Below are 23,868 nucleotides of genomic sequence, written 5' to 3' on the forward strand. Positions count from 1 at the left end.
CTATGGGTATAATCTTCAGAAGTTACTTTGGAATGTAAGTACCATTGACTCTCAGTGGTATTTATAGTACAGAGGTTTTTGAAAATGTTACCATAGGTCAAGCTACCCTTCCCCAGAGTGAGCAAATACCTTGCTACTGTCATAACTCACACCTTTACAAAACCTCAGACCAAGGGCTGTCTGCCATTTCCCCTATTTTTTTCCTGCAGAACTAACACTATGCTATGGTGTTTGCATTTGGATATCATGAAGCTGCAAAGAAGATAGTGTTCCTTCCCAGCTTGGATTCAACACCTGAAAACTGGGACAGAGGAACCAAAGAAGCCATCCTGAGAGGAGGAAGCCACAGTACTTGACAGGAGAGGATTCTCCATCCCTAGCATTAAGATGTGTAGTGTTCTTTATTCCCCTTAGCTATATCTCCCTTCCCTTCTCGCTGCAAGGGAAAGAGGCCCTTACCGGAGGTGAGTTTTCATAGATGTTTGTGCTGTAAGGCAGGTTGATGAAGACTGGATCCATGTCTTGCACATCTGTGATGGTGATTGCCAGGTTAGCCAAAGTGGACAGGGGCTTGCTTTTATCTTGGTCCTTGAAACCCAGAGAGGAAAAAATCATTTATGACAGGAAGAGAAATACCCAGAATAGTTCATCCCACACAATGGTCAAGTGTCTCAGATTTGCACTTACAGAATTCCTGCTGCTATCTCACCCACCATCGGGTCAGGATCTATAAATACTCCAGACAATTTCACAAGACAGTGTTAAGAAAAAGCGATTTCCTGAACTACATATCTCTGAGCTGGAAAATATGTTTTTCTCCAAGATTCGCCCTTTTACAATTTAGTAGGCATCATGTATTTTTCACTGTGTTTTGAGTCTGCTTTTTGTTTAACAAATATTTCAATCCATAGTTTGTTTTCTTATATTGAAATGTCTTAGTTAACAAAATATATAGCCATAGTTAAAACTGCTGCTGCAGCGCCAGCCAGTGGCTAACAAGGGCTCAGAACACTCATTTATGTGGGCTCCACAAATAGCAACCCTTGATTTTAAATGTCTACAATTGGAATAATGGGTTAAAAATAAATACAAAACATTTAACCATGGAAGAACATACCCTCATGATATTAAAATCATTTGCAAGTAGGTTAAACTTTTAGCTTAAATAAGTCTCAAGTCACCCACCTTTATTATGTATTTAAAAAAAAAAAAGAGTTGGGCAAGATTAGTACAACTGCAGCTCTCTAAGTAAGGCAAAATTGCTTCCTGTGTTGTCGTGAGGAGAGTGCTTGGAACAAGTATGCAGGAGGTCTTATTATGAAAGCCTTTTAAAGCAAAAACCTTGGACTATTTCAAGCCAGGGGGCTGGAGGGTGATTGGGCTATTGTATGCTTTTCTCTACTGGAAGTCTGGGTTCAAACATGGCTTAGCTTGCAAGAGAAATAACCTCAATGGTCTCAAGATAGTGAAGTAGGCACCTTTACTACCAAGTCCTCTTACTGCCAACCAGGACTGCCACAGTATGCACTCTATTACAGCTGCAGTGCCTGAAATGCTACAAATGTGAACTTCCTAACTACAGTGTCTTGTGAGCAATAGTTGGGACTACATCCATCTGAGCTTCCTCACAGCACTGCTCTGCATCAGGTGAAGTCTGCCGTACTGGGAGCTCTCTTGCACTAGTCCCTCCACAACGGGAGCCCCAAGGCCGTGCTAGCTCACGTAGCCCTTTGCCAGATAAAGTACTAATGCCGTGTTACATATTCTACCAAAAAAGAGAAGGAGCATGGTGACATATGAAGGGAGATAAACAAGTCTCTTGATACCCTACCATCAGGCACAGTGGTGAAAGGGAAACAGAGGTTACTGCACACTTCCGCAAATGGTTTTGAACAGCAGCAAGGGCTGATTGCCAGGAGATTCGTGTTAATTTAAACTTCATTCAACAACACAGCTTGCACATTACCCTCAACACACAGGCCTCAGTGTTTACGGCTTTGCTAGATGCTTGTTTCTGACTCACACTCTCTTGCTACTCTGGCATCATCACTACTGGGCTTGAGGATTTTATTTTCTTCAGATAAAAAAACTTCTACTTTTTTGGTTTTAAGCCTGGTGAAGTTGGACTGATAATACTAAGGCCTGGTGGCCTGCACAGTGCAGGCCGGCATGGCCCAGGCGTCTGCATCTGAACGGGCTCTGCGTGTGCAACCTCAGTTCTGTCAAACAGAAGCCCAGACCCCCACCTCAATGCTCCTGTCTATCCCAAACCTTGACTTACACACAGCTCTGCCTGTACAGCTCAAAGTGAATCTACAGCATTGTTGAACTGCAGTTCTGGGCCTCTCCTGAGCACACACAGACAATTCTGCTGTAGCACATGTGGTTTTGTAATATGGCAAATAGGCACTCAAACGGAGGATGAGATCACTGAACTCACTTCACTTGTATCTAGATATGGGATGCGTGGGCAGTGGCACCTGTCCTTAAGGAGTTGGAAAGCCAAGTCATTAATGAACGGAGTTGTAGGAAGTCACAATGGAATCAAAGCAGGACTTTGACATTAAATTGCAATGTTTACTTCATGGCATTGTATCCTCATGACTTGCAGCATCATTGATTGACACATCCCAAGGCAGAGATCGAGACAGAATCAGGATGCCAAACTAATTATTTATTGTCTCTGCAACTCTTCCCTTCTCTGCCCTCCCTCCAGCCATGGGTACCTGCTGGGAGGACCCAAGCAGCTCAACTCTTCCATACCCGCTAACAGTCCCAGTTTAGCTGAAATGGTCCCAGGTATTCAACACTTGTCTTGGGGAACTGGTCAATGTCTCTTCAGTCCCTTCCCCTCCAGGAAAACAACTAGCTCCTGCACATAACTCTCCAGCAGCTTGTGGGGGGGGGGGGGGAGGGGGGAGGGGGTGTGCAGGGAGAGGGGGAAGGGGAGGCGGATGGCTCCCAGACATCCAGCTTAGATGAACTGCTCTTGGCAAAAAAACCTCTGCCCCACATAGCTGCAAACTACCCTGCTTCTCCTTCTAGGGCCTCTTCCGCTGCTTGCTGCCTTCACTCCGGGGTTCAAACATCTTCTCCCTTGGGACAGGGTACCCACAGCCCTGCTTTCTCGGATTGTGCTATAATCCTCACTAACATCCCTAGCTCTCCCTCATCAGAGTTCATATTCTGCTTCAGCAAGTCTTCCCCCTCCACTCCTCTCCAGACTATAGGTTCCCCTCACTAAGCTCCAGTCTCTTTACCTGTGGAATATTATAGTCCCCTGACTAAGACACCTGGTCCCCATTCCCAGCTGGACCACTGATCCTCTCATGGAACATCTTTCTTTAAAGGATCATGCCTTGGACCAAGGATTGGCTGGTCTGGGCCCCACTGCCCTTAAAGAGTATGTCTTCACTGCAATTAAAAAAAACAAACACCAAAACACACACCACACATGGCTGGCCCATGCCAGCTGACTCAGGCAAATGGGCTGTTTAATTGCAGCATAGACATTCAGGCTCAGGCTGGAGCCCAGGCTCTGGGACCCTCCCTCCTTGCAGGTATCCCAGAGCCCAGGCTCCATAGAATATCAGGCTTGTAAGGGACCTCAGGAGGTCATGTAGTCCAACCCCCTGCTCAAAGCAGGGCCAATCCCTAGCTAAATCATCCCAGCCAGCGTTTTGTCAAGCCTGACCTTAAAAGCCTCCAGGTAATCCGTTCCAGTGCTTCACCACCCTCCTAGTGAAAGTTTTTCTTAATATCCAACCTAAACCGCCCCCACTGCAACTTGAGACCATTATTCCTTGTTCTGTCATCTGCTACCACTGAGAACAGTCTAGATCCATCCTCTTTGGAACCCCCTTTCAGGTAGTTGAAAGCAGCTAGCAAATCCCCCCTCATTCTTCTCTTCTGCAGATTAATGAATCTCAGTTCCCTCAGCCTCTCCTCATAAATCATGTGTTCCACTCCCCTAATAATATTTTGCCCTCCGCTAGATGCTTTCCAATTGTTCCACATCCTTCTTGTAGTGTGGGGCCCAAAACTGGACACAGTACTCCAGATGAGGCCTCACCAATGTTGAATAGAGGGGAATAATCATGTTCCTCAATCTGCTGGCAATGTCCCTACTTATACAGCCCAAAATGCTGTTAGCCTTCTTGGCAACAAGGGCACACTGTTGACTCACATCCAGCTTCTTGTCCACTGTAATCCCTAGGTCCTTCTCTGCAGGACTGCTGCCTAGCCATTCGGTCCCTCGTCTGTAGTGGTGCATGGGATTCTTCTGTCCTAAGAGCAGGACTCTGCCCTTGTCCGTCCTTGTTGAACCTTTTGGCCCAATCCTCCAATTTATCTAGGTCCCTCTGTATCCTATCCCTACCCTCCAGTGTATCTACCACTCCTCCCAGTTTAGTGTCATCTGCAAACTTGCTGAGGGTGCAGTCCACGCCCTCCTCCAGATCATTAATGAAGATATTGAACAAAACTGGCCCCAGGACTGGCCCCACTCTGCTTGATACCGGCTGCCAACTGGACATGGAGCCATTGATCACTACCCGTTGTGTCTGACGATCTAGCCAGCTTTCTATCCACCTTATAGTCCATTCATCCAGCCCATACTTCTTTAACTTGCTGACAAGAATACTGTGGGAGACCGTATCAAAAGCTTTGCTAAAGTCAAGGAACATGTCCACTGCTTTCCCCTCATCCACAGAGCCAGTTATCATAGAAGGCAATTAGATTAGTCAGGCATGACTTGCCCTTGGTGAATCCATGCTGACTGTTCCTCAAGGAATCAATTCTGAAGCACTTAGAGGAGAGGAAAGTGATCAGGATCTGCTCCATGATTTTTCCAGGGACTGAGGTGAGGCTGACTGGCCTGTAGTTCCCTGGATCCTCCTCCTTCCCTTTTTTAAAGATGGGCACTACATTAGCCTTTTTCCAGTCGTCCAGGACCTCCCCTGATCGCCATGAGTTTTCAAAGATAATGGCCAATGGCTCTGCAATCACATCCGCCAACTCCTTTAGCACTCCCAGATGCAGCGCATCCGGCCCCATGGACTTGTGCTTGTCCATCTTTTCTAAATCGTCCCAAACCACTTTTCTCCACAGAGGGCTGGTCGCCTCCTCCCCATGCTGGGCTGCCCAGTGCAGTAGTCTGGGAGCAGACCTTGTTCGTGAGGACAGAGGAAAAAAAAACAAACAAAAAAAACCGCAAGCACTGAGTATATTAGCTTTTTCCACATCCTCAGTCACTAGGTTGCCTCCTTCATTCAGTAAGGGGCCCACACTTCCCTTGACTTCCTTCTTGTTGCTAAGATACCTGAAGAAACCCTTCTTGTTACTCTTAACATCTCTTGCTAGCTGCAACTCCAGGTATTATTTGGCCTTCCCGATTTCACTCCTGCATGCCTGAACAATATTTTTTACTCCTCCCTGGTCATGTGTTTAAGATCAGCAAGGATTTCACTGTTAAGCCAAGCTGGTTGCCTGCCATATTTACTATTCTTTCTATATAGTGGGATAGTTTGTTCCTGTAAAAACAGTAAGGATTCTTTAAAATACAGCCAGCTCTCCTGGACTCCTTTCCCCCTCATGTTATTCTCCCAGGGGATCCTGCCCATCAGTTTCCCTGAGGGAGTCAAAGTTTGCTTTTCTGAAGTCCAGGGCCCATATTCTGCTGCTCTCCTTTCTTCCTTGTGTCAGGATCCTGACCTCTACCATCTCATGGTCACTGCCTCCCAGGTTCCCCTCCATTTTTGCTTCCCCTACTAGTTCTTCCCAGTTTGTGAGCAACAGCTCAAGAGGAGCTCTGCTCCTATTTGGTTCCTCCAGCACTTGCACCAGGAAATTGTCCCCTACACTTTCCAAAGACTGCTTGGATTGTCTGTGCATCACTGTATTGCTCTCCCAGCAGATATCAGGGTGATTGAAGTCGCCCATGAAAACCAGGGCCTCACCTGAAAGTTCGCACCACAATTAAACAGCCACTTGGCCAAAGTCCCATGGCATAGGCCATCCATGGGCATCTAACTGCACTGTAGACATACCCAAAAGGTGACAAGCCACCTTGATACAGGGTTTCCTGGATTAAGGGAGTTATTTAAGTGCAAGCAAAAGATTCCGAAAGACACAATTTGGAGACTGAAGTCCAACATGAGTTGGAAGCCACCAGTCAATTTGTAAAATAATGAATTTATAAACATAAAATATTTGAAAGAAATGTATGCTTTTAGTGTTATGTACACACTTAAAATACTGCAGGCACTTGGCAGTCAAGCCCATGCCTATGGGACCACCAAAAATATTCTAAAATAGAATTTGACTGTTGCAATCCACAGGAAACTAGGATTCCAAAGGGAAAGTAGAAGGAGGAGAGATAAAACAAGGCAATAATAGATTCTTTCCCCTGCAGCTGACGAGTCTTAAATGCCAAGCAAAGAATTAAATGAAGCAGATGGCCTGACTCACCGTTGCATTGACCTGGAGCTGGTAGGCCTGAGTGATTTCATAATCCAGCCCTCGTATTACCGACACAATGCCGCGGCCACTGTCAATGGCAAAGAAGCTGGATGGAGGCTGAAAGGAGTAAAGCACACTGCCTCCTGCCCCCTGGTCTGGGTCTGTGGCATTCACTATGAAAATTGGAGTTCCCACTGGCGTGTTCTGGAAAGAAAGAAAGAAGTGAATACAATAAACAAGCTCTGTTTTCAACATACATATAGACTGTTTATATGGTATACAGTTGCTTACTTTTATTACAGCATTGCCGTAGCTGTAATAGTTCAAATATAGTTACAATAATTATACAGTTGTGGTCAAAAAGACACTTTCATACAAGTGTCTGAAAATAGGCATTTAGAATGACTTTCAGCTAAAAGAGACTTTTTCGGAAACTTCTCTTGTTTCTTCTCAGCCCAAAAGGCACATTTATTTCAACATTAAACTACTCTATTTTTCACCTCCGGCATTTTAAAAAAAGCAAAAAGAATTGTATAAAATGTAACACTATGGTTGGAATTTTACATGAAATTCAGAGTTATAGTTCCCACAGCAACTGAAACCTGGCCAGATTACATATGTATTAAAGTCTACGTTTTTATAAATGAATAACTAATCTGCATATATACAGCTGAGCATACAAAATCAGCAAACACAGTTTGGCATTTCCTTTTGTTAATTAGCGGTAGGAGCACAATTATCCACTTTGGGCAGAACTACTGCATTTTGTACACATGCAACTTAGATGCACATTCTTGAAAGTGGATCTTTAAATGCAGAAAAGTTATACAATATGCAGCAATCAAAAATGCTATATACGTGCAAGAGGGCTAATTTAAAGCTACTTTGAGACCACAGACTCCAAGTGAGGTAGGCACATATTTATATAGCATTCTTAACTGTGTTAGGAAAGGAACAATGGGCAGGATTAACATTGATCTAACACTTGAAAGGGGACAGCGAAGGTCATAACAAACAGGCTTATTAGTGGCCGATTATGACCAGCTTGGATAATACAAATTACTTCTTCAAAAACCTTCTAACGGCTCCTTATTTTACTGTTACCTCACTTCCATTTGGATGGAGGAATGATTTAATGTAGATACTGCAAAGTACAAATGACTGCAGAGTCTGGGATTTAATTCTGAACCCGAGTTGATACTGGTCCTTTGTTCACGTGCAGATTTGCAAGAGCTTTGTAACAAACTTGCCCATGGTCACATTCCATGTCAAATCTCCTCCTCAGGCCAGGATTTACGTTCACAAGCCACCCAATGAATCAGAGCCAAAAGTTTCCAGGAACCTGGTTAGAGTCATATGTTTTGACTGACAACATGAGACATTCACATACCAGATGGCACATAACAGTAATTCTGATTTGTCCTAAATCAGGCAAAACTGAGAGGTTCAGTTGAGCTTTACTTTAGTTCTTGGGTGGGTTCAAAAACAACAACTCAGGAAAAAAGAATTCAGGCATGTGAATTCATACCCATCAAAACCCACAAAGTTTCATATAGACCTGGTCAGTTGAGAGTGGTACTTTAGGACACTACCTGTCATTTACATTTGGGAGCGTGGGCTCTTGTTACATGAGCAAGAAACACAATGTCAGTTAGCAAGGTGCTAACACAAATACACCATATCTGTTTTCCGAGGGTTGGGAGGATAAGCATAAAAAAGGTAATACATTAAGTGTCTTGACACATTAATTTGCCTCAGGTTCAAACAAAACGCTAGAGTTTTCTGCTACAGTCTCACTTCTCTGAGGTGAGAGGAGTTGCAGATAAAAGCAAAAAAAAAAAAAATCTATTTTCTTTAATATCAAAATACCAAAGAAGGTGGTCTTATAAGTCATGGCCTGGTTTTCTGGGACCATCCAGGATTTGTGAAGGCAATCCTGGCTGACTGAATGGTGTTTCATCATAACTGCAGTATGAATCAGCCAGATCAACTAGTTTCCTTTGGCCAGAGACCCAACCATCAACATGAATTTTGGGCCCAGATATGTCTGGAAAGCGTTGTGCCTCTGGAACATATGCTCTGTATCATGGTCCCATGCACTCTTGGATTTGCAGCTTTCCCCGACTCCTTTCTGTACCGTACTGTGTAGCTATCTTTCTAATGGCTGGTAAGGAGACCCCCCAAGGCTCCCCCCTGATCTGCTTCTTCTCCACAAGGCCCTGCCTCTGTTGCTTGCAGGGTCTTCACCAGCGCAGTTGAGGCCACTAGGAGCTGTATGAGCAGTCTGGCCCCAGAGGTGTCAGCTGCTGCTGTTCTGCCTCCTTCCTTCTGCTTAAGGTTGCCACCTTCTCCATAGATTAAAAACCCACACACCAGACATCAAGGCTTGTCAAATGGCACTCATACACAAAAGCTGAAACCCAGACTGTCTGGGTGAAAACTGGATGGGTGGCAACCCTAGTACCAGAGGAGAGAAAACCTTTTGTAGTGATAAAAACATCTTCTATATTTTCCACAGTATGCATCCGATGAAGTGAGCTGTAGCTCACGAAAGCTTATGCTCAAATAAATTGGTTAGCCTCTAAGGTGCCACAAGTACTCCTTTTCTTTTTACTAGTACCAGAGAGTGTGCAGCAGCTCAGGGAGGAGATCCCATGTTACCCCCAACACTAATATACCTAGGCCCCAGATTTATCCCTGAAGGCAGGAATGAGAGTTGCAGTGTAATAGAAGAAATTGCTGGATGCACAGACTGGGAAAAGGGTGGGGAGCAATGATTATTAAGCAGGAACTGCTCATTCACCATCATAAAAAGAGCCTCCATTCCAACCCCACCATCCCACCTACCAAAACCCTGCTGCACCACCCCTTTTGACAGGGGGAGTCAGAGTGCCCCCACTTTCTATTTTGGGAATCTAGTCCCCTTAAATTAGTACCAGGTGGGACTCCAGCAGCCTAAGCTGCCTGCTAGCAATGCCTAACCGCCGCCACCTAGGATTCCATTGGTTCAATAGAGTCATAGCTGCATCAGCTGCGACTCCAATATTATACACTTCCCAAGAACAGTGTCCTTAATAATTCTCATATTATGAGCCTCCAAACAGCAGCACTCCAATACACTATCCCACCACCTACTCCTCCCCTTAACAGCATCCTTTCAAAGCCAGCTACCCTTCCAATGCAGTATGCTACTGTCAGAGTGCGCCTTACAGGTCGTTCTTTAATTCCTTCTGGTGAGCTGCACAGTATCAGGGTTAAGACTCAAACCATTACAAATTAATCATTAATGGGAAAAAATAGGAGTCTAAATGCAGGCCTGCTCTGATGAGGTCTGGGGGTATTGTCGCTGGGAATAATAATATTCATAAGGATTAAGCTAGCCTTGATGAATAGGTTTCCTCTTTGAGTGTCTCCAGTCACTCCTTTTAACATGCAAATCTGCTCTGGTCACCAACAATTATCGGGCTGCATGGCTGGCTGTGAAAAAGGAGAGTTTGATTTAGCCAGTATTGTATTTTATACAATAGCCAAAAACAGGCTTTGAAGAGAATTCACTCTCTAGCCCCCAAGGCAGCACAGTTGCTCCAAAAGAGGAGCCGCACTGAGGATTCGGGGTTACGGGAGTGACAAGTTTTGGTCTTGTCAACTAAGGCACCAGCAGACATGAAAAGGAGTTTGGAATCAAGATAGCTATGAAGCCTGGATTCTGGTTGGGGATAAAAATCAGTTACTCCCTTATCTCAGAAATTCACTGGCCAGCTCTCCCTCTTGTACTTGGTGCGTATAGAAAGTTACAGATGAACAGGGCTTCAGAGTTTGTATTTTTATTTTATGTTACCCACAAGGAAGGGGGCCCTGTGTATCTGTGCTAAAGCTGTAAATACCTCAAGGAGACATGCAGCTACAGGTAGGAGAGAGGTAAACAGTGCTGGTGAAGTTTTAGAAAGTGAGATATATAGGACTAAAAGACAAGCGGAATAGCAGAGCTGCAGACTGAAACAGACCAACAATGCTGCTTATTCAGTTTCTGCAATTTGCTTCAAGTTGCATTGACATTTATCATCACCACCATGTTGCACTGCAATGGTAATGTCAAAATATCACATTGCACAAAACCACCACCACATGATGACTAGAGCTGTGAAAATATTTTTGTTTGCTGGCCACTCCATATCTGGAGGAAATTATTTCAGGTCAATCAGAAATAAAAAAGTTTTTCAAATTTTTTTGTGAACCAAAAAAAAAAAAAAATTGAAGTAAATTGACACAAAAAGTTGTTTTGATTTGAAATGTTTTGTTTAAAAAAAAAAAAAAAAAGCTGAAACCAAACATCTTGGGCTTGGTTTTTTTTTTTTGTTTTTTTTTTGATGAATGCGTGTACCACTGAGACAATTCTCTGAATCCAACATGAATTGCCCAGTTCTAATCGTGACCTCGCATCACAATGTCATTCATTACTTAGGCATATGAAATAACTTGAGAAGCCTTATTGTTCAAGCTAGGCAGAAGGAAGGATGTGGGATTGTGAAGCCAAAAAGTTGATAATGCTGTAGAAAGTGTGATGGGCATCAAACCTCTACAAATCTAACTGTCCTGTTGCTAAAGTACAGCCACTCTCGTTGGTATGACCTCTGTTAGCTTTCCTATTCTGCATCTGCTCCCTTCATGGGCAGAAACGACAGCTACAGTTCAAGTGTAGAACTACTGACTGGAGACCCAATGCAAATCAATGAATTTTATGAAAGAATAAGAACACATCCTTAAAATGTCAAGGATGCGGCATTAGAAAATAATGCTGTGTTTGACATTTTTAATGCCATTTTAACCATTGATTACATAGCATAGTGCAGGCTAATAAAAACAGGCTTGCTGCAGAATATTTGGTTAAGCAACAAAATGTTAGTAGCACGAAACCCGAGTACTAAGGTGCTGGCTGTGCTATTAAATCTTTGCTAAGATGTAAAAAGAAAAGGAGTACTTGTGGCACCTTTAGAGACTAACCAATTTATTTGAGCATAAGCTTTTGTGAGCTACAGCTCACTTCATCGGATGCATACTGTGGAAAGTGTAGGAGATCTTTTTATACACACGAAGCATGGAAAAAAAATGGGTGTTTACCACTACAAAAGGCTTTCTCTTCCCCCACCCCACTCTCCTGCTGGTAATAGCTTATCTAAAGTGATCACTCTCCTTACAATGTGTATGATAATCAAGGTGGGCCATTTCCAGCACAAATCCAAGGTTTAACAAGAACGTCTAATTCTTGACATCTGATTTGTGTCCATTTATTTTTACGTAATCAGATGTCAAGAGTTATAACATTCATAAACCAGTCGGAGAACACTTCAATCTCTCTGGTCACGCGATTACAGACATGAAAGTTGCTATATTACAACAAAAAAACTTCAAATCCAGACTCCAGCGAGAAACTGTTGAATTGGAATTCATTTGCAAATTGGATACAATTAACTTAGTCTTGAATAGAGACTGGGAGTGGCTAAGTCATTATGCAAGGTAACGCATTTCCCCTTGTTTTTTCCTACCCTCCCCCTCTCAGACGTTCTTGTTAAACCCTGGATTTGTGCTGGAAATGGCCCACCTTGATTATCATACACATTGTAAGGAGAGTGATCACTTTAGATGAGCTATTACCAGCAGGAGAGTGGGGTGGGGGGAGAGAAAGCCTTTTGTAGTGGTAAACACCCATTTTTTTCCCATGCTTCGTGTGTATAAAAAGATCTCCTACACTTTCCACAGTATGCATCCGATGAAGTGAGCTGTAGCTCACGAAAGCTTATGCTCAAATAAATTGGTTAGTCTCCAAGGTGCCACAAGTACTCCTTTTCTTTTTGCAAATACAGACTAACACGGCTGCTACTCTGAAACCTGCTAAGATGTAGGCAGACACAGCCACATATTTGATACAAGTGGTAGAGGTATGGATAGGGTTATGTAAAATCCTGCTTCCCCCTCTGAACATGTTGATTTGGCCCAGAGTTCAGCAGAAGCATTAAAGTTCTGCTGCAGAGGGCAGATTTTGAAAAGTTTCCCTCCGGGCACTCTGTGCCCCGGCCAACTGTAAAACAGTGTGCCACACTAACGGAGATGCTTATTGGGAGCAAGGTAGGGGCAATAGAATGGCCAATAGTCCACAACTACATGGACCAACTGACCCAAAAACCTCATGAAAAGGGGAGCATATGAGCCACTGCTACTACTTCTGTTGAGATTGTAGAGAAATTATGGAGCATCTCTATTAAGACTCCATGGCCATGAGTCTTGAGGATGATTCCAATCACCCCATGCTTTGCTGAGAATGCCTGCCCTAAGCCTATTTACTCAGGCTTGGATGCAGGTCAAGGATTTGGACCTATACCAATAAATGTTCCTGGAAAAATCTCTTTTCATATTAGAGTGTGTTGAAGCGAGCAATTCTGGTGACACCAAAACAGTTAGGAGGCATAGACTGAGAACATGACAACACTCCACTAAGAAAGGAGATATCTGCAGATCTTCGAGGCATTTCCATTAGTATTTCTTAAAATAAACAGAACGTTAAAAATCTTCTTCCGTTCCCTCCCAAGAGCGACAAAGGAACAGGTCACTGGAATATTCCACAGCAAGAGATGGCATCTTATGTCTTCAAAAAGGCATCCCAATGTTTAAACAATGGTGTGATGCATTTGGGTAAACATTCTGGATTTAGTATTTTTTTCATAGCCAGTGGCTAAAGGCACAAGAGTATCTGTAATCAGTAAATCATACGAGATGAGTCCTGTTTCTACATTTGAGTGCCTGCCCCATTACAAAACACTTACATGGTTTCCCTTGTAACTTTTGGCCTCCTCAGCACTGATTTAAGAGTTGTTTATCTCAACTCAAAGTAAATGCAAAAACGTCAAATGCATTCCAAAAAGAATCGAATCACTGACCAAGTCTAGACCCTACAGACGCTCACTGAAAACAGGTGCAATATTTCCCTGCTTCACAAAATTTAAAAAAAAAAAATTTCCACTCAGTCCATCACTGATAACTGAACCTTAAAATTACCACTAAATGGAATTAATCATCATCAAAACCCCACACCATTCCCCCAGATGCAGGATAGAAACAAACATGCAAACCAGTTCCTCTGGGCAATTAAGAGGTGTAAACAGGAATGTATCCTATACTTGACCCTCCTCAACATATACATCATCAATACCCTAATCCAGGACTTCCACTAAACAGCCTGGAGATAAAATGCCTCTATGCTGGTGACCTGGTCATTGCTGAACTGAACCATTGCAAGGGGGTCGCTGAGTGCTGTGGTGTACCAGTCCCTAGATGTCTGGAAGAGGTGTGTACTGAACACCTAGAAGCAAGTGCACTAGGCACATCTAGCATTGGCTTTAGCCCTCCCATAAACACTTAGTCTGAGGAATAAGAAAGGGTTGTTTTATTAGGGCTGTCAGAAAAACACTGCAACAACCCTGAGCACAACGACTGTAAGTTACAAGCAGAAGATGAACGAACAGCTTCGAACTGAGCCCCTCAGGGCAGTCTCTCTGGCCTAATGCCAGGGATGCTCCATCCTGGAGGCAATCAGACACCAGCTTGTCGATCCCTGGCCAGAGTTCAGTTATTTTGTCCATATTGTTTGGAACAGACTGCACAACCCTCGTTTGTCAGCTATTTCTGAGGATCCACCTGCTATGGCTACAGCTCCCTTCCTTGCCAGTAAAAGCTGCTTCCCAGGGCAGCTGTCAGCCTTTCAATCCCAGATCCCAAGCTGCCTGACCTTCTCTCCACTGCCAGCTCCCAGACCCTTGCCTCAAGTAACAACAACTCTTGTTCCCACTCAGCTTCCAGCAACCTCCTGAGCCAGGTCTCCCCTGGCCTCTAGTAGTACTTCCCTCTTCTGTGCTCTGGAGGTCATGGAGTCCTTTACAGGCTAGATGTTGCACTGGGGTTAATACTGTGCCTAGTAATGAGCCACCATGTTATTTGCAATATTCTCACCTACATAAGATAGTCACCAAAGAAACATACACCTGCTAGGACCATATTGCAGTACATAGGGCAACAGGACAGCCCAGAAAGAACAACAACAACAACAAAAAACCAAACACCACACACCACAGTATTGCAGAAAGAGCCCCCAAACCACCACAAACTCAAAATTTAGTACAAAGCCCAAAGTGGAACACACCTATATTGAACATGCCTGAGCCTTAGAATAAATACATCAAGAGTTTCAGAATGGCTAGAACACACTACGAGAGCGAGCTATGTGGGCCACTAGAAGATAGTCTTCCACTGAACCTATACAGCAGAGAATAGTTCTAGCCATATTTCAAATACTTTTTACTACACAGGAGTAAAATCTGGGGGTCCAACTGTAATCGACAATTACACCGGTTAGGACAAAATCCCAGGAGAAAGCCTATACCTGCAGTATTTACACAACTGTGTTTATACAGGAACTGCAGCAACAATGGCTGCAGAGCCAAACTAGGTTCATTCCCCCATCTTCATCAACACAAAGAAAAGATTACTGACCTTCCGGTGTCATCTCCGCCAAAGCAGCAAAACACTCCACAGCAGAGCACTAAAGGATCAAAAACTAAATACAGATGAAAGCATGCTCCATTTGTCTGTCATCAACAACACTAATCTCCTGGGCAGCAGAGCACACAATCCACTCCACATTGAAAAATGATCAAGAGACTAGAACCACACTGAAACACATGAATATATAAGTCACTGGGAAGGCCTATCAAAACCAACAAGCTACACTACTACAGATCTCTGAACAGAACTATTACACTAGCAGTCTACCTCATTGCAGTGAAATATGCAAAGCAAGGATAGACTCTCATTAAGCACAGAATCCAGGACCACAAACTAGAGCTGGAACTGGGGAGACATACATAAACAGTCCAAACCCAGAGAAGAGTGATGGAACAAAATTTGACTCAGGAGAGATTGGGATTTTCCATTCCAACACAACAGGGGTACATTGCAAATACAAGGAAAATATTTTCCTTCAAATGATCAGAAATAAGAGTTTTCATCAAGAAGCTATAAGGAAGAGCTGTGTCTAGCTTTGAGGGAAAGGGGAGGCCCAGCAGAGATGGCATTACGCTATGTAGCAGCCTCCACCTGTACCAGAAATGGACTACAAAGACAAATGGACACAGGAGATCAAATCCCAAACGCAGCGTGAAGCCCCATCCCAAGCAGACTGTACCTTCCTTTGGCAGAGCACAGGGTTTGGGCTTTGTCTCTTACACTTCAGCAATACAGATTATAGCTTGTACTGCCAATAAAGTTTTAACAAACTAAATTGACATAATAAAGCCTCATTTTACAATTGAGGAAACAGACAGAGCTTAGGTGACAGGCTCAGGCTCAGATATATAAAACGAAATCCTGCTGGACCCACTCCCATTGACTTCAATTGGGGCAAGATTTCACCCCTTATGTACATCTATATCTTGAATAAGCAAATTGAATTTTGTAAGGCATACAGACACACAGGTATGTTAATATCTGGGATATGAAAGCCCTATACAATATCCTAAACAAAAGGCACCTGCAAACTGACATTCAATGAAGGTACTACATATAAATACCTTTTTAAAATATTTATGATACATTCAGGAGATACAGCTACAGTGTTTAATATCTTATTATAAAGCCTCCTATAAAATGCATTAGTAATTAACATTTGACAGAAGCTATTCTGACAAGGTGTAACAATATATAGCAGGTTACTTGCATGTTGAAAGGATACCTTTTGTACATGTATGTGCCATAATACCAGATAGATTAGACAGAAATATTGTAAAGATTGCCCTGAAAGTATTATCCATCATTTCTTACTCTAAAGCATACCTTGATGATCTCTGAGCTGCCCAGAGCAAATTCATTCAGGAGTAATAAGTGGTTTGCATTCTGAAATACCAGCTATATTGAGTCTGCAGATGACCTGGCGGGGATGGGTATGTAGATAGATCATAAGGGTTTTCTTGAAGTTCCTGTGCCTATGCAGTGTAACGTGACACGCCATGACTGGAGTGGCCCAAGAATATTATGAAATGATGCACACCGAACCACTTAGAAGCACAGGTAAGTTGAAAGTTGACTCATCTCTCAAAGGCTAATCATAGATTCTGTTACAATGCAACAAAAGCTGAGATAGCAAATATTAAGTTACAATATTGAGTTACAATATTCACAGCCTCTGACTGAATAGATACCAGGATATGGCTTTGCACAATATGCATAGCCTTCAAAATAAGCTAGAGGAAGAGCTGGACTTCCTGGAATTGATTCTTGTTCTACATGCACCATCCTATCACCCGTCAGAGCTTTCTTCAGTACACACCTCTGATCCATGTTGTGCTTCATTGTATCTGTAGATCATTCCAAGTGGACATCTTTGGTGACAGCTAAACTGCACAGTGATCTGGCAAATCTGGAGAAGCCAGTAATGGGACATTTTGATCATGTGTCACAAATTCACTTTTCAGAAAAAGGTGAAAGCGAAAAGGGGGAGGGGGAAAATCCACCTTCCAAAAACAGCCCAGAATACTCTAAAATGGACACCAAAATATGCCAATAATTCTTCAAAGAGGAAACTGCAAATACAAGGAAAATTCAGAGGTCAATTCTCCCAAGGCATCAGTAAGTCTGTTGAGCTAACTTCTCACTCGGTCTAAACGCAACTAATTTGGGTCTTTTTTGAGAAAGAGTTCCATTTACATTTCTCTATGGACTTGTTTTTCTGCTCCACAACAGACTGTGTGTGAGACCTTGCGCAAGTCACATAGCCTCTCTGTGCCTTAGTTTTTCCCCATCTGTAAAATAAGGATAAAAGGGAGGATCTACATAATAAGATTCCAGGATTGTCACTCTGAAGCCTGAATATCTGTAGAGTCAGCGCAAAGTGATGGAAACATGTACAAGCATGATTGAGAACTTTTGTTGTTCAGCATATCACCAGGTTCAGTCATCACTGGGATTCACAGTCTGTCACTTCCTGATTTTTAAGTTCTCAGCCATTTTGACATTACAAATTATACACATGCAACAGCAAATGCCATGAAAAGAATCCTAGACATTGTGATATCAGAGGTAACTCAACCAGTCACCACCCTTATTCTGCAACTAATTTACATGCAATCATTTCACTGGTTGCATAAGGGAGTGTAAAAGAGCTAGACTCACCCCTGCAGCACCTCCTGCTGGTTATTAGGAATTAGCTCTTTTCCAGCCTGGAGCACCCTCTGCAGGCCTGTGATCCGCACAGCTCTGGCCCCCATGTCCCTCACAGACCCCAGTGCCCCTTTCTGTGGGGCTCTGCTCCCTGGAAGTACCCCCACACTCTGCCTCTGGGTCTCCCCTTCCTGGGGAACCCCCAACCCACTATCCCCACCTTGCCTCAGTCTGGGCTACTGCCAGTCATCACCAAGCCCCCACTCCCTGGGGCAGACTGCAGCGTAAAGGCCACTCAGCATAGGCAAGGAGGTTTGGACCTGTTGCCTTCCTCTGCCTCCCAGTATCTCTATGGGCCTTGGACCAAGCCCTACAGCCTGGGGAGTTGCCAGCCTGGAGCACCCCCACTCAGCCTGCTCCTTCCTCAGCACCCTGGCAAGCAGGCAGGTCCTGCTCTTTCCCAGCCTAGAGAGAGACTCATTGGGCCTCTGACTCACAGCCTTTTTATACAGACCAGCTGGGGCCTGATTGGGGCATGGCCCAGCTATGGCTGCTTCCCCAATCAGCCATCCCCAGCCACAGCCCTCTCCAGGGCTGCTTTTAACCGCTTCTATTTTAGGAGCCCGGTAGCCACCCTGCTACAGGGAGACTACACAGATCATGGATTACTTGGCCTAACTGCCACAGTTCTTCAAAACCACCCACACAACAACACAGTCACCACATACAATAACCCCAAACACACACTGCCCCCCTCATGGCAGCACACACCTCTCATTCATCACCAATACGTATCAACACAAATCTCCCAGCACAACAACCCACATGCAAATCAACACAACCACTCCCAACAAGAAAACCAGCGCATACAATAACCCCAAACATCACTCTGAAGACTGTAATGTCAGAGTCAGTGTGAAGCAGTGGAAACATGATTGAGGGCTCTTTTTTGTTCAGAATATCACCAGGTTCAATCATCGCTAGGATTTGCAGTCTGTTACTGTCCAATTTTTAAGTTCTCAGCCATTTTCAGTCTTTTTTCTTTTTATACACACATGACTTTAAAAATGATACACATGTAACAACACAGGTTTTCAGACTGTGAGGTGCTCAGATGTTCTGGTAATGGGGGTACCATACTTAAGATACCTTGTCACCTTTAGCGCTGAAGCTGAATTCTTCTGTTATGAAAGCCTGAAACAAACTAAATGAATGAGGAGTCAGAATTTCCGTCCTGAGAGTCCGCCACCCCCACTTCTGAACATTCCATATGCTGTGTATTGACAACAGGCAGGTACTGGGTTAAATCAAGAGACCTTTTCACAATATAAACCTGGCATCAAGAGCCCTTCACAAGGCCCAAGACATTCTCAGGGGCAAAGCTGCAACTCTCTATAAAAACCTAAGGTAGATAGAGAGGTACAAGGGAAGCCCAGCTAAATGAATAAACATGTTAAAGGAATAGATTCACACTATGCTTTTAAGATCTTTCCAGCGTATCAAAACCATTTCACGGGCCACAAGTCACAAACACCTAGAACGTGACTTGATCCAACCAGGTCTCATCCAACTGGCCTATTGCCCATCTATGTGAAGAGGAGAGAAAGAGAGAGTTGATTCTTTTATAACAGGATCAGTATTTGATACAAATAAAGGTGGGGGAAGAGAAGGTAGACTTTGAAAAGTATATTTCCCAGTTGCCCCCTTGATTATATGAATCAGATTTTGCTTTAAATTAATTCTTGCAAATTTTGGCCAGCCATTTGAAAACCCTTTAGGGCATTCTAGCTCTGGGTAGAGAAAGAGCTTTGGAACTAACAAACCCACAACCCTGTGAAACATGCACATGCGCACACACAAAATAATTTTTCTATTCAAATACAGCGTTCATGAAGATGAGGAACAGGCAGTTCCGATTTGAAGTAAGTAGAATGCCAGGAAACTATTCTGCAAATTCTTCCACACAGCTCCGCTAATGCCCCAGAATCCTGATCTCAAAAACCTCATTGCTGTTGGAGTCATGTGCCTCACACAGCTCTGCCATTGTACCATAATCCTGCACTTCAGCACTCTGTATTGCGCAGGGCTTAAATTCTAATATAGTATTTCCCAGAGCTCCCCTCCTTACCCCATTCGGTGCTCTGGACTTCAGCTGTGGGGTGGGGAGTTTCAGGGCTCCAGTCCTGCAGGAGGCGCCAGGGCTCAGGGCTTCTGCCCCACGGGCTTAAAAATATTTATTGGAGCTCTGGTATTGCGCTATTCCAATCCTGGATATTTCCTGAACAAGAACACCCTATTGTGCCTCACAGTGGTGGGGTTTTGACATACTGGCAGGTACCTACTTGTGCCTTGTTGACTAAGAAAACCAAATTTGTTTCCACCAGGTCTGCAAAGACATAAGGCCAGGCATCAACCCTGCCTCACTGAGCCCGAAAGGCAGACCCATATTCTGAAGAGGCATAATTGTACCTCACCTAATTCCTAAGCAGTATGAGATACAGGTTCATGTAGCAGCTGAAAGGGAGAAGATACTTAATGCCATGCATACACTGTGGGGAGGAGAGAGAGTTCTGCTCAAGATCAGTCCCCTGTTCAGACATGCTATTCCCTTGTTCTGCCTCCCAAATGGAGATGTCTGCAGCCCTGGTTTGGGGTTTCACTGCTAGCACAACTCTGGGTCATGTCCGTGACTCCTCTGGAGCCTGATGAATGGAGCGAGGACCTGCATGTGTACCAGGTTGAAGAGTGAACGACAAGGTCAATGGCCAGCTCCCTGACTGGGTAAGAGAATGGCCATCTTCCTGTGGTAGAGTCACTGGAGGTGTTTTATTCGGCCTACCGCGCCAGCGGGAATCGGAGCCAGTACAATGTGGCTTGCCTCACCCACCAGCAACCAGAGGAACGCAGAGGGCCACCATATGACCACCCAGAGCAAAGTCATCCAACCCTGGAGGAAACAGAAGCTGGCCAAATTTATTAGGATGCGAATGCACACCCGCTGTTCCAATGCAAATAATGTGTAAAAACGGCAGGCAATCTGGCCAAACAGCTGCCTGAAGGTCAATGAAATTAGAGAAAATAATAGAAACGGACTGATGGGTGCATGCTGACGGGCATTGGGGTTAGCACAACAGGCAGCTTACGAAGCAGGCCTTGCTCTGCTCTTTCTAAAAGCAGGCTTCTGCCCAGCTGAGGCTTTCAGCCAGACAGGTTCCACCATATACTGGATTCCTCTCCCCTCCCAGACCAATCCCACATATCAGGTGGATAGCTGATCGTTCCTCTGATTCAAAACACTCGCCAGGGTCTGTCTCTCCTATAAAAGATTATAAATTTCACACTTATTAATACTGTATTTCTAAAATTAAAGGGGATTAGCTTCCCTTTCTTACATCTCTTGGTCCTACTATCCCTTTTCACTCCTTCCCTTTTCTTACCACACTCCTATGGAGCAGAGAAGATGGAGGAGACATAGAACATTTTTAAAGACTCTTTGGGCCTCCCAGTGCTCAACTGGGGGGATTTCTTGTTGAGTCTGTCTCATCTCAGATCACAAGGCAGGAGGGAGACTTTTAACCACAAGCCATGTTCCTAGAAGGCACAGTATGAGGTGCAACAGATAACCAAATTCAAGTGCTCTGCTGTGACCTGGTACTCCACTCCTGCTGCATCATCAACAGAATCCTACCTACCCACCCCCAGTCATGCCAAACAGAAATTTAAGATGACTAGCTGGAGTGGAGAGAGAGAGAAGGGGGGGGGGGGCAAGGAAAAAAAGCAAAGGAAGCAAAGGTGGGGGAAGCAAAGAGAAAATGAGAGAGGGAGGAAGAAGGATTATTAGTTTATTTCTTAAGAGCTTCATGATGCAAGGCATATGCCCCCGCTGACTGGTGAGATGTTAGAATCCACCCCAGCTCCCAGATTGCAGATTTTGTTCATTCTGTATCTCCATTTCCCCTGGTCCTGGTGGGCTTAGCAAACAAAAGCAGAGGGAGAGCCTTACTGTGAATCTGAATCACCTCTACCTTGAGATCCATCTCTCTAAACTCCACAGACAGGAAAAATGAGTCCAGATCTGAAGATGCATCTCCCTACCTTGGTTCTGTCTTGGAGGTCACCTGCCTGCCACACTGAATCAGCCTCTTGCCTCACGCATTATACAGGTACAGTACAGTAAAAGTACACACGCACACACACACACACACACACACACTCCCCTACCTTCTCCGAGATTTCCAATCTACTTGTTAAGGATTTTTTGTATTATTATTATTCCACATGCATTAATAGTAGACCTGGTCAAAGAAATTCAAAATTTCAAAAACAAAATTGATTTAGAAAATGGACAAATATTTTGGTGACAATTTTGCCCCTTTTTTCACACCAGCTCTATTTAATATGTATCTCCTGTTATCTCTGCTAAGTGACCTCTCTCTTTATAGGGTGACATTGGCAAACAGCCATTACAGAGCAATAATTCAATTGAGGAGCTTCTGAAAACATAATAAACACAGCTGGAGTATACACGTTAGCAAAACTCGAGGTTGAATTACAGCCCAGTTAACTACTCTCATCTCAGTGTGCTGTTATTCAAAACATAAACAGTCCAATTCAATGCAAAATGTTAAAGAAACAGACATGATAATGAGCAGGCCTTAGCAGGAATTTGACACGCTGGAAGCCAGTTTGTTCTGCATCTGGTGTCAGGGAATGCTGCTTATGGTGCACTGGTCAGAGCAATTACTAGAACGTCTGACTGCATGCTGGCAATTAGTCATGGATTACAAGGATATAATGGTCCCCTAGCAGTGAAATATTGTAACACGCACATAACTTCTCACAGGCATCCCATTGTGGAAGGGGTGGCAAAGGAAAAATTGCTGTAGTATGATAAATGGTCTCCCAACACTCTCAAATCACTTCTCAATACATTAACTGCACACTGCTCTGCCACACACTTCATAGATACCAACAGCAGCAGAACCTAGCAGGTAGGCTAGGCGACTAAAGGCAAGCAGGAGGAAAGCTAGTTTGGGTCATTGCTCCATTACTGTGTGGGCAGAACATCCCTCTTCTTCAACCCTATGCAGCCCCTTCACATCCTCTCCTGGAGGAAAAGGAAGTTATCTTTGTCCCTGATGGCACAACTTCCAGTGCTTAGCCTGCTGTGCAATCCTTCATAAACCAAGTCCAATATAGCAACAGTAATCTCTGTCAAGCCACACTATTGTACACAAGGCACATGACACCAAGTAGCTGGTGGGTCTCCTTTGCTGGCACCTCACTGGTTTATTTGTGGGGAAGGCAGTTAAATACTACTCCAAACACCATACCCATCTTCTATTTGTTTGTCTGGCATATTATAGGTGCAGGAGAGGGAGAAGAAAGAGGGCAGATGGAAGAGAAAGAAATAAAAATGTCTCTCTTATTTATAACTCCCACTGCCTTCCCTCCCAGGAAGTGACATGATAAGTGGAACCTGTCACTTGCCCACTCTCCACCCTTGGGAGCAACAAAGCTGCATGGAGGCTCACGCATGCCTCTGGAATCTATTTACATTTTTAAAAGATATCCAGGGGAGGGAGGAGCAAAGTAAATCTCTGACAAACAATGCAACTTCAAAGAGGGGCTCTGTTTGACCAAGATTGCAGCAAGTTTGCCAGCCAGGCACAAAGCGTGGCACCTGCCAGTTCCAGCTTTAAGTCTTCTGAGGTCCGGGAAAGTAACAGGACCAGTTACAATTCTAAAAGTGAAAAGGAGAGAGTGGGGGAGAAGATGAAGTGAGTTGATGCATCAGCTTTGCAACATCGTAGGCTTGGGTTCAAGTCTGGCCTGGGTTCAAGTCTAGCCTGAGTCACAAAAGAAATGCATCTTATGGTAGTCACAGTCTCACCCACAATTCACCCACATCACACAAAACTCACACTAGTAAGAACAATTCAGCATCACTGGCAGACTCTGCTCAAGCCAGGCTAGCGAACAGAATAGCTAGGGGGCTGCAGGTCAGGATAGAGATGCATTGACAGATACATGTGGGAGCCCAGGACTGGGGTAGCTAGAATGCTGCAGGTCATAACTGAAGGGATAAGGTGCATTAGCAGAGCTGGGATGCAAAAGGAAAACCAGATGGATTCCAATAGCAGTGGATGTTTGAGGTGAAAACTGAGTATGTTAGCAGAGTTTTGCAGCATTTCCCATTATCTTCCT

The 23,868-nt window shown here is 44.1% G+C and overlaps 1 protein-coding gene across 11 annotated transcripts in view; it reads right to left on the reverse strand.

Moving 5' to 3' along the window:
* The window catches only part of CDH23 (cadherin related 23), a 522,984-nt gene that overhangs the window by 298,633 nt on the left and 200,483 nt on the right, over positions 1–23,868 (reverse strand). For all 11 annotated transcript variants that reach the window (XM_073353546.2, XM_073353545.2, XM_073353547.2 and 8 more), the window contains 2 exons: positions 6,469–6,663; positions 460–588 (listed from right to left, as the gene is read on the reverse strand). In XM_073353546.2, the coding sequence (XP_073209647.2) occupies positions 460–588; positions 6,469–6,663 (324 nt within the window). The remainder of the gene's footprint in view (positions 1–459; positions 589–6,468; positions 6,664–23,868) is intronic.

The sequence above is a fragment of the Lepidochelys kempii genome, chromosome 7, assembly GCF_965140285.1.
Source record: "Lepidochelys kempii isolate rLepKem1 chromosome 7, rLepKem1.hap1, whole genome shotgun sequence".
In the NCBI taxonomy this organism is placed as follows: Eukaryota; Metazoa; Chordata; order Testudines; family Cheloniidae; genus Lepidochelys; species Lepidochelys kempii.